Source organism: Lagenorhynchus albirostris, chromosome 1 (assembly GCF_949774975.1).
Source record: "Lagenorhynchus albirostris chromosome 1, mLagAlb1.1, whole genome shotgun sequence".
NCBI lineage: Eukaryota > Metazoa > Chordata > Mammalia > Artiodactyla > Delphinidae > Lagenorhynchus > Lagenorhynchus albirostris.
This window is the reverse complement of record NC_083095.1, coordinates 94,087,579-94,101,487: the sequence shown is the minus strand read 5'-3', so window position 1 is coordinate 94,101,487 and position 13,909 is coordinate 94,087,579. Positions and strand designations below refer to the sequence as shown.

The 13,909-nt window shown below is 40.9% G+C and overlaps 1 protein-coding gene across 1 annotated transcript in view; it reads left to right on the top strand.

The window, feature by feature from the left end:
- LOC132531419 (aromatase) overlaps positions 1 to 11,711 on the top strand; it is a 32,997-nt gene extending 21,286 nt beyond the window's left edge. Inside the window, exons 4-9 of the mRNA XM_060169162.1 lie at positions 754 to 930; positions 3,356 to 3,470; positions 5,619 to 5,733; positions 6,472 to 6,634; positions 10,001 to 10,242; positions 11,463 to 11,711. Coding sequence (XP_060025145.1) covers positions 754 to 930; positions 3,356 to 3,470; positions 5,619 to 5,733; positions 6,472 to 6,634; positions 10,001 to 10,242; positions 11,463 to 11,711 — 1,061 coding nt within the window. The remainder of the gene's footprint in view (positions 1 to 753; positions 931 to 3,355; positions 3,471 to 5,618; positions 5,734 to 6,471; positions 6,635 to 10,000; positions 10,243 to 11,462) is intronic.
- The last annotated feature ends 2,198 nt before the right edge of the window (positions 11,712 to 13,909 follow it).

The following is a 13,909-nucleotide window of genomic DNA, read 5'->3' as shown; positions in this document are numbered from 1 at the left end:
TCTACCGGGTTTCATTCATTCATTCCTCTATTTGACAAATACATAATATATCGAGAGCTACCACGTACTACAGACTCAAAGTACAACGCTAACAGGTTGTCACTGCCCTAAAAGAGTTCCCAGTCCTGTGAGGAAGACTGCTCAAACAACAAAGATTTGTTTTGCTGTTAGGACACTGACTGAGTACAATAAATCTGGATGTAGACTGAAGAGAAACTGATATTAAAAGAAGGGTATGTTTGGTAATTTAGAAGACTAGCATTTTACACATATGACCTATAATTAAACAGGAAGCACCTTAGATCAAAAAGGTAAGATCCAATTTGAATAGTTCTATAGCAATATTCTACCACCCACTGAAACATAAAATATTACCCTGACCAAATCCAAACTGTCTTTAGAGGGAAAGGTATATAATAAATATGGAAAATCGCTGATTGGTGATTTATGATCATAAGTACTAAATATTTCATTTGTAATCTCACAAATGACATGTCATCATATGAAGAAAAGTTCAGTTTTGAATAGTTTGTTTTAAAAATATTTATTCATTCATTCATTTTTAACCATAAATGTGATAACCTGCTATAGAGAAAAATAAGAGAATACAGAAAAAGTATAAAGAATAATATGAAAATCTCCACCCATAATAAAAATGTGGACAATTAAGCTTCAAACACAAAATGCCAAAATTGCCTGATAGTTTGTGTGCCCTGGAGTTGGAGGCAGCTCACTCTGACGTGTACCCTTCAGCTTTGTCTGGCCCCGGCCTGGTGCGCATGGTGACCGTCTGTGCTGATTCCATCACCAAGCATCTGGACAGGCTGGAGGAGGTCCGCAACGAGTTGGGCTATGTGGATGTGTTGACCCTCATGCGGCGCATCATGCTGGACACCTCTAACAAGCTCTTCCTGGGGATCCCCTTGGACGGTACTGAAATTTTCATTCTTGTGACTTGACATTGGGCCCTTTATTAAACAGGGCATAAGAAGGATAACAGACTCAAGTAAAGATATGCTCTTTTGTACACTGCTCTTCTTTAAACCTTTCTAAGTATTCCTAAAAATTGTTCCTGGTATGTCTGCCTTGTTCACTTATATGATCATAAATATCTATAGCAGGGGCCATCTTCTATTTCATTTGTATCTATCTCGCCTCATTGCTCTAGGAAATAGGATTCTACCCAGAGCTGAAACTTAACAGATGTGATCATTTGATTTGGTCATAAATATATCCTACCACCAAACCTATGTATTTAACCATTACCAACCATTCTTTTGGGCATGATATATACATATATACATGTATATATGTATGTATGTGTGTGTGTGTATATATATACACACACACACACACACACACACACACACATACACACATATACACATTCTATCTATCTATCTACACATACATATAAGTGCACATTCATACCCCTCCCTCAAAGCTACTAGGTATGAAAACTTTGACTCTATCTATACAGTGATAAGGGTACAGAGGCTGCTGGAAATGATGATGATAACTAACATTAATTTAGTGTCTACTATGTGCCAAGCAGTATAAAAAGTTGCTTCACATAAACTTTGTCACTTAGCATTTATAACAATCCTGGCAAGATGTCTCACTCAAGAAACTGCTTTCCTCACTATATTACAGAAACAAATATTAAACACATACAACTCGACGGCCAACAAAAGAACAAACATTAATCACGTGGATCCACTAAATTCTGCTGCTGTCAGCTTAATGTAATTTCTCCTAACTTGATTTCTAGCTGTGTTCATTGATTCATACATTCATTCAACTAATACTTATTGATTGCCTATTTCATGCCAGGCTTAGGTTCTGGAGATAGACCAGTTGGACAAGACGAAGTCCTTGCCTTCAAAGAGTTTACATCCTAGTGGGTATATGGACAGTAAAAAACTATCTATCTAATAATATATTAGGCTATAATAAGTGCCTTAAAAAAAAACAAAGCAGGGCAAAGGGCTAGAAAGTGAAGGGGGAGGTCAGTGGGAGGCTGAAGCTCTTGTGGAGAGAAAGGGTGGTCAGGAAGGCCTCTGTGGAGAGGATGTCTGAAAATAGCCCAGATGAAGTGTGATGATGAGCCATGTGCAGATCTGAAGGAAGAACATCACAGGCATAAGAACAAGGCACGAGTTTCACACTTGCCCAAACCAGCTGAGCTATCACACCTGCTCCCTGATTGACCACATTTGGACAAGCAGACAAGCGATAAGCCCTCCCTTTCTCCGCTCCACTCTCCTCGAATCATCTCCCTGCCTCTTTAATGATTCCTTACCAGAGTCATAGGAACCCCATCTGATTGACATTAGGATGGGAGCCCCATTCACTCTGAGGACATTAGTCACAGCCTCTTGCCTCATCCCCTTTCACACAGGGACTCTGAAAGTCCTGTTTGCCTGTTCCACGTACATCTCTCCTAAGATATGACAGGTACCTATTTTAGAAGTCCCTGCTCTTTGGTTCCCCACTAGCCTTGACTCTTAGGAGGGATCAAGTAAAGGGAATTGTACAGCTCTCTGTTAACTTATGGATGCAGACTGCGGTCTAAGAACCTTCATAACCCATACAGACTTATGCATATTTCTCTCTGCTCACCGGATCCTTATTAAACTCTCATTTGGCCTGAGGGACCCAGTGCACCGAAGAGGAAAGGACATGGCCCTGAGGTCAGACAGAATCGAGCTCCAGCCTAGGGACTTCTTGCCACTCTGGCTGTATGACGTTGGGCAAGCTTCTTCATTTCTATGAACTGCAGTTTCTGCATCTGCAAATGTCTCTTCCCTTCTCTTGTGTATAATTTGAAAAAAAAGGAGGGGTTTTCTTTTCTCTAGTATTCAACTTAATTCAAGAACATCCGTTAAGATCTGACTGTGCACAAGACTCAGGACAAGGCACTGAAGATTCCAAAATGAATTCCACCCTCTGAACCGAAATATAAACAACAGAGTGGGGAGGCTTTTTGCCTTTCCAGGCACCAGAATTGAGGCCATAACAGCATTAATTACTTATTTCAAACGGTCGGGTAAACAGAAGGTGTTGGCAGCTCAGCCAAGGAGAAGGATGTGAGATTCTAGGCTGTGTCTCTAACGCAAACATGAAAACTGGCAAATCTCTGGTTAACGTGGCCAATTTAGATGCCAAGCAGAATAAATTAGTGTTGATTTGTTTAGTGGCATTCCCCTGGCTGAAACACCCAGTGAAGGTGGAACCTTGACCTGCTTAGAGTCCCAGATGGTAGGAGAGTCTACAGGGGATCTTCTCTGAGCAGTGTACCATTCTTGGGCTCACATTTTTGCTCATCTGTTCTGATCTTTTTCTGTTTTTCCAGAAAGGGCCATCGTGGTTAAAATCCAGGGTTATTTTGATGCATGGCAAGCTCTCCTTCTCAAACCAGACATCTTCTTTAAGATTTCTTGGCTACGCAGAAAGTATGAAAAGTCTGTGTAAGTAACATATTTTGGAATATTTATTGCTGAGATTGGATTGATCTGTGTTGTGTCTTAGTTATTGCTGGCCTCTTCGGCAAGCTTTCTCCTCTCCAGACCGCAAGGGAGCTGTTAAGTTGCCGGTGAAACACTTCTTACAGCAATTTGGCAGCATGTGGCCAGACCACAGAGGAAAGGAAGACTTTGGCCCAGGGCAGTTTTCCCCTAGGAGGCTGAGAGCTCCATCTCTGGAACTAGGACACTGCTGTGTATTTTGAGTTGAAGAGAAGGGTTGGCTGAACCTATCCTTATCATTAGTCAAAATTCTCTTTGCATGTCTGGAAAAATGGAAACATAAATCATTTTATTGTTGTGTTGCTTCTGAATGAATTTAACTTAATTCAATTTGTCAGAATTGACAGTAGTTGCAAGAGAATTTTTTCATGATGAACTTTTTTAAGACGTGTTGTTTGTTTAGTTATGCATCTTATATCTTGGGGGATCCTAAAACTGTCATTAAATGGCTTTGCTTTGGTGTCAGACTAGTCTAGCAGAAGACTAGACAAATGCCCAATAGCCTATTGGATAATCAGTGGGTTTTTAGAGTGTAAGTTTCCAGCCACTGTACTTGCCACCTCTAACCGCCAGTGGAAAGCACAGGGGATCTAGAGGTAGACAGACCTGGTTTGTATCCTATCTCTACCACTTAGTAACCAAATGTCCTTGGGAAGTTCTCTGAAATAAAATATAACATACCCTCCGTGGTGGCGATACAGGTTAATGAGATCCTCTATGAAGGGCAATCAGCACAAAGCATGACACATAGTAGGCAGTAAACATGTTAGTTTTCCCCATCCCTCTGTTCATATCTTTCCCAGATGTCCCTGACTATCTTAAATTCTCCATCTCTACAATTTCCCAAAGTTGTTTGAAGAGCTAACTTCATCCTGTTTGCGTGTTTTGAAATTCAGTAGTATTAGTCTCCAGGTAGTCAGCTTGATGTTGCTTTATGTATTTCAAGCGGATGATGAGTATTAGGTGGATGATTTGGACACCTGGTCCTTTAAACATTTCTCTTTGTTTCTACCGGAGTTTATTGTGACTTGAATCGGTAAGATAAATGGTTCATCTCTTCACTGCTGTCAGAATTTGTGGTCGTCTCAAGAGTCTTATTGGTCCGCAGTTAAACTTGGTCATTAGTTTAGCTTCTGTATGGTCAGCAGGCCCATAGAAACTTGCTGCATGAGACTGTATAACAGTTTCTCTTTGGTTTCTTTAAAATTATCTTAGCAACTTTCCTCTCTCTGTAACATTTGCCAATGGTTAGTGAACTAGGTAATATCTCCTATGACCTAAAGCAGTAAAGACCTAGAGAAATTCTTTTGCAATACCCTTGCAATGTGCCAATACTTTTTTGTTAAGGTATGAATGACATTTAAAATTATACTAGTTTCGGTTGTACAACATAATGATTCAATATTTGTATCAATATATTCTGAAAAATGATCATCACAAAAGTCTAGTTAACATCTGTCACCATACATAGTTACAAAACTTTTTCTTGTGATGAGAACTTTTAAGATCTATCTTAGCAACTTTCAAATATGCAACACAATATTATGAACTATAGTCACCATACTGCACATTATATCCCCATGACTTATTATTAAAGCCAGAAGTTTGTACCTTTTGATAATCCCCATCACCAATTTCGCTCCCACCCCCAACTTCTTGCCTTGGTAAACAACAATCTGTTCCATGTATCTATGATCTTGCACTTTTTTAAAGATTCCACATGTAAGTGAGAAAGAGTCCACATACAAGTGAGAAAGACAGTATGCATCTTTCTCTATCATGCCAATACTTTAAAAAATGTATTGGATTTAGCCTTTCGGTAACAGTTTTTAACCTTTAACTATAGGTTACAGCCTTGATTTTGCTACCAGTACCTAGACATGTTGGCTAACTCCGGTTCCTTAATATGAAGTGTAATGTATACGTAATTTATGGATATTTGCAAAGAATTAAGTATAAATTCAGTTATTCATGAGAACTAATGGCTTCAATTTAAATAGATTGTTTTATTTAAACAAATGGCAAATGAATCCATTTTTTTAGGTGTCTTAACTGAGTACAAGTAGATTATATTTTTACTTTTACTTCCAGCAAGGATTTGAAAGATGCCATGGAAATTCTGATAGAAGAAAAAAGACAGAGGATTTCAACAGCAGAGAAACTGGAAGACTGTATGGATTTTGCCACTGAGTTGATTTTTGCCGAGGTACAGACCTGCACTAATCATAATTCCCACACAACATGCATGTATGACTGTGTATAGGTGTCTTAAAATTTCCTCTTGTTAATTGTTGCATGTTTCTGTTTTTAAATATTTGGTTTAGTATTTCTTTTTTTTTTTAATTTATTTATTTATGGCTGTGTTGGGTCTTCGTTTCTGGGCGAGGGCTTTCTCTAGCTGTGGCAAGCTGGGGCCACTCTTCATCACGGTGCGCGGGCCTCTCACTATCACGGCCTCTTGTTGCGGAGCACAGGCTCCAAACACACAGGCTCAGTAATTGTGCCTCACGGGCCCAGTTGCTCCACGGCATGTGGGATCTTCCCAGACCAGGGCTCAAACCCGTGGCCCCTGCATTGGCAGGCAGATTCTCAACCACTGCGCCACCAGGGAAGCCCTTGGTTTAGTATTTCTATAATGCCCAACCCAAACTGCCCACTATTAGACAATCAGATTAGACTGAACTTTAAGATTTAAATTTCTCTGTGTCTGCACAATATAAAATATGAAAACAGGGGAGTGCAAAGACGCTAAATACATAGATAAATGTCTAAATTGTTCAGCTTTGAGCTGAAGATTATTAATGAAAATGTCCATTGTCAATTCCAGAGACTTGTTATTTCTGTAATTTCATTTTGTTGAGGTCTGTTGATCCTTGAGTGCCACCCTCCCTCCTGTTTTGAACCTTTCACTTTTCCAATGTTTCTCCTCATTTCAATTGTTCAGAAACGTGGTGACCTGACAAAAGAGAATGTGGACCAGTGCATATTGGAAATGCTGATCGCAGCGCCAGACACCATGTCCGTCTCTGTGTTCTTCATGCTGTTTCTCATTGCAAAGCACCCCCAGGTTGAAGAGGCAATAATGAAGGAAATCCAGACTGTTGTTGGTAAGAATTTATCAAGCAAACAATAGAGATTAGAAAACAATTCCTTCTGAATATCAGCTTCTGGGTCCTAAAAATCTTATGTCAAAATCTTTATTAGAATCCACCCAGAGAACAATAGAGCAGTTCACTGTGTCATATTTTCATTATGCCAGACAGGTTTCTGTGTTTTTCTGATATAAAAAAACACACGCTCATTGGAAAAAATTCAAATAATAGATGTATAAGGCAGAAAGTAGTATCTCCTGATCCCTTCCACTCTCCTTCCCATTCCCCAGGGGGAATCACTGTTAATATTTTGATGTGTATTCTTCAAGGTCTTTTTTGATGGGCACATAAACACATATATGTGGGGTTTTTTTTAACATCTTTATTGGAGTATAATTGCTTTACAATGGTGTGTTAGTTTCTGCTTTATAACAAAGTGAATCAGTTATACATGTACATATGTTCCCATCTCTTCCCTCTTGCGTCTCCCTCCCACCCTCCCGATCCCACCCCTCTAGGTGGTCACAGACCACTGAGCTGATCTTCCTGTGCTATGCAGCTGCTTCCCACTAGCTATCTATTTTACGTTTGGTAGTGTATATATGTCCATGCCACTCTGTCACAGCTTACCCTTCCCCCTCCCCATATCCTCAAGTCCATTCTCTAGTAGGTCTGTGTCTTTATTCCCATCTTACCCCTAGGTTCTTCATGACCTTTTTTTTTCTTTCCTTAGATTCCATATATATGTGTTAGCATACGGTATTTGTTTTTCTCTTTCTGACTTTTCACTCTGTATGACAGACTCTAGGTCCATCCACCTCACTACAAATAACTCAATTTTGTTTCTTTTTATGGCTGAGTAATATTCCATTGTATATATGTGCCACATCTTCTTTATCCATTCATCTGTTGATGGACACTTAGGTTGCTTCCATGTCCTGGCTACTGTAAATAGAGTTGCAATGAACATTTCGGTACATGACTCTTTGGTGGGAATGTAAATTGATACAGCCACTATGGAGAACAGTATGGAGGTCCCTTAAAAAACTAAAAATAGAATTACCATACGACCCAGCAATCCCACTACTGGGCATATACCCTGAGAAAACCATAATTCAAAAAGAGTTATATGCGGTTTTATTTGTGTTTTAAAAAACACGGGATCATCCACAAGGATTTGCTACCTTATCAGTGACAAAAGGCTTTTTTCACCCAGAGAAATGGCTATCATTTTTTGCAGTGTTTCTGGGTTTCAAGCAGCCCCGTTCTTCCAGGTGGTGGCAGAGGGAGGAGGTAAGGGTGATGATATCAGAGGCAGGGGAGCAATCAGTTTCCCTCCCCCACCCTCTCCTCCTCCTCTACAGGAGAGCCTCCAGGTCCCTGCTCAGCTCTTCCCCACTCTGTCCCCTCCCTGCTCTGCCATTGCTTCAGCATCACTCTGCCACTGCTTTGGATATCCCCACCCTTCCCTGGAGACACTGCCACGTTCAGAAGAAGTCAGAATTGCTTTCTGGAGAAAACAGAATGCCTTATTTGGAGTGTGCTTCACATAAGTAATCTCTTTAGGAACACATTTCAGACATATGTGAAGAGGTATCAGTAATGATATAGATTTTTCTTTCTTGACTTTACAGAATCCCTGGGAAACAACCTATTTTGCTGTATAAAGGCATCATATTATTAAAAAATTGTTATCTTATTTATCTTTAAAACCATTTGAGTGCTGCTTGAAATAGATGACAAGGGGAAATTTCATACACGGATTAAATATGTGAAAGGGTTCTGCAGACGCATTGTCATAGGAGGGCCACTGCCTGGGAAGGTAGATAGCAAGGAGTCAGAATGACATCTGGGTTTCAAATTCTGGAATGTTTTCTCAAGCACCCTTTTCAGGTTATGGGTCCTGTGCCAGGTGCAGGGGCACCGTGGTGAACAAGCCAGTGCCACCCCTGCAGTCCTGGGGCTCTCAGTCTCGTGAGAAAAAGAGAATTCAAGAAACAAGCTCAGTGGAGTGAGAGTCACAGAATGATGGAGGTACAGGCAACACAGGGGAAATTGCTCTTGAGATCATAAACCTTTAATACAATTTCCTTGAGAGGTGAAAAGTGCTTGTGCCCCATGATGTTCCCTTGATGCTTCAACAGACCTCTGCACAGATGGAAAGTCCAAACAACCACTAGCACATGTGTACGTGTTCCCTCTAGACCTGCATGCCTGGTAATTACTTCCAAGGGTACACCTTTGGTTACCTGCTCCATCATCTACCCTCTACCTCCCCACCCCAGATAAACACAGCCCATTAAACTCTTAAGTGTACAGAGAGCAGTATGTGAGGGGCTGGGTGGTTAGAGTTCTCTAAGTGAGACCACTCCTGAATAACATAGTTGCACAGGAGACAGAGCTGCCTCAGGACCCTGGGTTGATTCTGATTCTGCAGAAGTGATACCCCATTTGAGGGTGCTTTGAAGTTTTGCCAATTCTGAGAGTGATCTGAACCTCTCTGACGAGTGTGAGGCCAAGCTGAGACGAGGGATCCGTCAATCCCCAGTTCACCCAGGGCTGATCTGAGGCACCCCTTTTGTCGTGGTGGGGAGAGGGGGTTCTTGCCACACTACCACACCAGGCTGTTCTTGATGAGGTGAGAAGGAGAGACTATCAGTGATATTTTCCGACAAATGACTGCACAGGATACCAGAAGAGAAAATTTCTTTGAACCTGATTAAATTCACCATCTCACTTTGACTAGAGAAGGAATGAACGTCTTCTAGAATTTAGAGTAGGGGACAAAACTCAAGAACCACAGAGGCGGCAGATAAATAAATGTTTGAAGCAGTTTGGGTAGGTCTACATGATACTGCAGAGCCATGTGGGAATGTGGGTCCCATTTTACCTTTTTTATTTTTCTAGAAATTTAGACTTTAATATGAAAAGCCCAGGTGTTAAGATAATTGACTTCAAATCTGAATTTTCATAAGACACTCTGTGGACCAAACATAACATATTTAATGCAGGTTGCTGGTTTATATTAGAATTGTAGATATAATTTTTTTTCAACCAAGAACAAACTGTTCTATGGAAAGCACAGTATTTTTTTGTTTGTTTGTTTGTTTTTGTGGTACACGGGCCTCTCACTGTTGTGGCCTCTCCCGTTGCGGAGCACAGGCTCCGGACGCGCAGGCTCAGCAGCCATGGCTCACGGGCCCAGCCACTCCGCGGCACATGGGATCTTCCCGGACCGGGGCACGAACCCTTGTCCCCTGCATCGGCAGGCGGACTCTCAACCACTGCGCCACCAGGGAAGCCCAGAAAGCACAGTATTTTTAATACCAATCGTATATTAAAACTAACATGAGCTTTGTTTTTTTTTATCTTCTTCTACAGGTGAAAGAGACATAAGGATTGACGATATGCAAAAACTAAAAGTGGTAGAAAACTTTATTTATGAGAGCATGCGGTACCAGCCTGTCGTGGACCTGGTCATGCGCAAAGCCTTAGAGGATGATGTCATCGATGGCTACCCAGTGAAAAAGGGGACTAACATTATCCTGAATATTGGAAGAATGCATAGACTCGAGTTTTTCCCCAAGCCCAATGAATTTACTCTTGAAAACTTTGCCAGGAATGTAAGAGCCCTTCCTTAAAATTGAGTGTGCCACTCTTGAAAATGTCACCTCTTAAGTGCTCTCTGTTTCTGTGTTTTCACTGCATATATTTCATTCTATTTACTCATTCTCTTCACACCTCACCAGGAAAACACATTTCCCCTAGCTTGGAACACGACCACCATGTCTGTCCTCAAGGCAAGGAGGCTGGCTCTCCAGCTCTCAGAAATGTCTTCATGGAGGCCACACAATAGGTCAAAAGATGAATAATTCAGGCCCTTAATTTGCTTAAAATGAGGCAAATTTTCTTTAACCAACCCATTTAAACTTAACTTTTCCATTTAAACTTATCACCTTGTCACCATGTAGATTCAGCCGTAGCATCATCTAAGTCAAGGAAATCCACTTCTGCTTCAGAAGGAAATCAAGTGAGAAGAAAAGATTTGGTTTTGGCAGTGGGCCTTTGGTTTCTCAAATGGCCCCACAAGCACTAGGGCTCATTCTATATACGACTTTGTAATTACAAGAGCCTCAGCTTCTTCTTTTTCTGTAACTGAGGTGTACTGGAGATTCTGCCTCCATTATGTCAATTCTAGGCAATGACTTTTTTAACCTGAATTATCCTGATAGTTCCCTCTGTGTCCCCTTTTTCCATTTGCATATGGAAATATGATCTTAGTAAAACCAGCTGTCTAATTCATTCCATTTCTAGATAAGCAACCCACGCCATGTTGGCAATTGGTCAAAAATAACTTACTGAGCGTATTAAGTGTCAGGCACTATGTGAGTCCAAATGGGGACAAGACAGGCAGAGGTGTCCCATTAAATATTTGTATAACTAAATATATTTAGATCCTTGGCACTAATAGACAGGGAATCCACACCTTTGCCTAAATTTGTCCTTGTCATCATGTTATATGCCCTGGCACAAAAACAATCTTTGCCTCAATGACTGGCAGAACAGCAGTAAAGCCATGGTCTTCCCACAGAGCTAGCTGAGTATTTACATGAAAAGCAAAACAGGGGATTGTTTGAAGTTGTGTCCGTATCACAAAGGGTGAATCAAACTGGAGGGAGAAAGAGGCTTATCTGAGTTACAGTCATTCCTCTCCGTGAAGGAGCAGTATGGCCAAGTCGCCGAAACCGAGCATTCTGACTCACAGTGTTTTCAGGGTGAATCAAACAGATATGCATGACTCTAGCCTTTACTTCTCGGGCTAATTGTCTGATCATTTTCCTAGGTTCCTTACAGGTACTTTCAGCCATTTGGCTTTGGGCCCCGGGCCTGTGCGGGAAAATACATTGCCATGGTGATGATGAAGGTCACCCTGGTCACACTTCTGAGAAGCTTCCATGTGCAGACATTGCAAGGTCGATGTATTGAAAAGATGCAGAAGAAAAATGACTTATCCTTGCACCCAGATGAGACCAGCGACCTGCTAGGAATGATTTTCATCCCAAGAAATTCAGACAAGTGCCTCGACCACTAAAAAAGTTTGGTCAGTCCCTGCCCTGGAGCACTTCTCAACAGTATTCCACATGGAAAACACCCACCTTTGCCAGGTAGTCCTCCTCCCATGAACAACTGTGGCCTCTGGCCTTTTATACACTTACCTCCTGTGGGGTGTCAGCGGGAGCCGGGAGATGCCGGTCATCTGAGCGCATCCAAACCAGAAACCAGACTGCAGGAGAAAATACAGAGGCCAAGATTTGTGCAGGAAACTGCAGCCCTAAAGGCCCATTCCACAAAACATGCTTTGGGAAAGACAAGCCATCAGCAAGACTCATGCCCGACTCCTCACTGTCCTGACCTGAGATGGGAGCTTTGTAATGACTGGGGCAGAAGCACTCAAGTCAATTACAAAGGCCAGGCCAACACTGGGTACCTAGGGCTAAACACACCCACTAGTGTGAATAAAGGGCTTTTGATTTTGTTTTCGGTGGGTTGGGCACCGCAATATTCACACCTTTGGAGAAATGCTTACAAATTCAGCATGTGACTTTTCCTATGAATTATATTCAATTAACTCTTGTTTATCCACATGTGATTTGTCTGTGGCAAAAGTTAAATTGAAGACTACCCTTTCCCAATCTCTCAATTTATTCCTCAGCCATTTACCTCTGATACAATAGGTGTAGATTCAGGTAATACAAAGTAACTTATTAATAGCCTGAGTAAAATATATAATTAGTACCATTTATCTGCTGTAGGAAAAAAAATTCACACAGTGCATTTCAAATTAAAATTCCTTTTTTCATGTTTGCATTGTTGCTTAGCTCCAGGAGTACAGTAACTAAGAAATAACTTCAGGTAACGCCATCTATTAATTCTTACCACAGCTTCAGTGATTTGGCGGAGGGAAGTCTCTGAATCTATATCTAATTCTACAACCCAGTGAGTTCAAACTTCTAAGGAGTGCTCCTCATATACCATAATCCTTCTCCCTCAACATTTCTCCCCCTCTCTTTCTTTCCATGACCCCAAAAGCCAAAAGCAACAGATCAGTAGAGAACATGGCTAGGGTAGAACCCCTGCAATCACATTTTATCCTACCTCAGATTTAACAGTTACCTTAGAGATCTAACATTTATCTAGTTTATTGGATCACTATATAGCCTTGGAAAAATGCACACCTTGGAATTTTCTGTCCAGGGCGAATCAAGTAGATGAGTGAAATTTCCAAATACTACTTTCCTTGTGTTATACTGATATCACTATAAGAGTGTATCTGCTGAATGCCACTTAAAAACGAAAAACACTAAACTCATTTACAAACATGTAAATGTTTTTCATTGAGTCAACCTGAATATTCTTCTTATCCTGCTGCTTTGCAATAGGGCAACAGCTGAGTATAAAATGAGAGTGCAAACTCCTGAGAGTGGGAGGTCTTTTCTTTCTTTTGGAATCCACGCCCGTTCCCCATTCTTTCTCCCCATATTTACTTTCAAGATCAACACTGAATTGACACTCTGGCTCAGAGATACTCTAACTGACCCAGAAACTAAGTAAAGGGGAAGCAGGTATCCTAAGAATTCAAGGATGGGCATTAGTAAAGAAGCAAATATTTGAAATTGGAATTATCTGGATCATCTATATGATGTAAACATATGTGAAAATACATCTGTGTATCTGGATATGTCTGTAGTCAGGTCTAGATGAGTATCCAATCAATTCAGATCCCTGAAAGAAAAGCAAGGATTTTAGACTTAGTGTGTCTTCGTTAATTCACCTGGTGATTATTAACAAACAGTTTACTTTGTCCTTGGCTGGAGCTGCACAGTAGAGAAAAACAGACTTTGGACCAGTGTACTCCATCCGTCTAATTCCCTTGAACATCTACTGTATTTAATGTGCATATATGTAGCCAAGGCCACAGTCTGTCTATACAGTCAAAGTGAATTGGAAGGTGGATATAGTTGTATATAGATAAATGCAGATACAAAAATATGCTAGGGGAAAACAGGGGTGGGGGGGGGAAGGGGAGAGGGAAAGTACTAGTTTGCATGATCTAAGCAAACTCTCCCAGAAACAAATTATCTGGGCAATTGTTCAACTTGTCACTCTGTCCTGTATTGACAAATCTCATATGTTTGTACAGGCTTAAGGAATTTGGAATATCATTGACTTTTCAGTGGGCTGATGAACATATATTTGAAAATTCTGTTTTCTCTTCAAAATTTTGCCTCA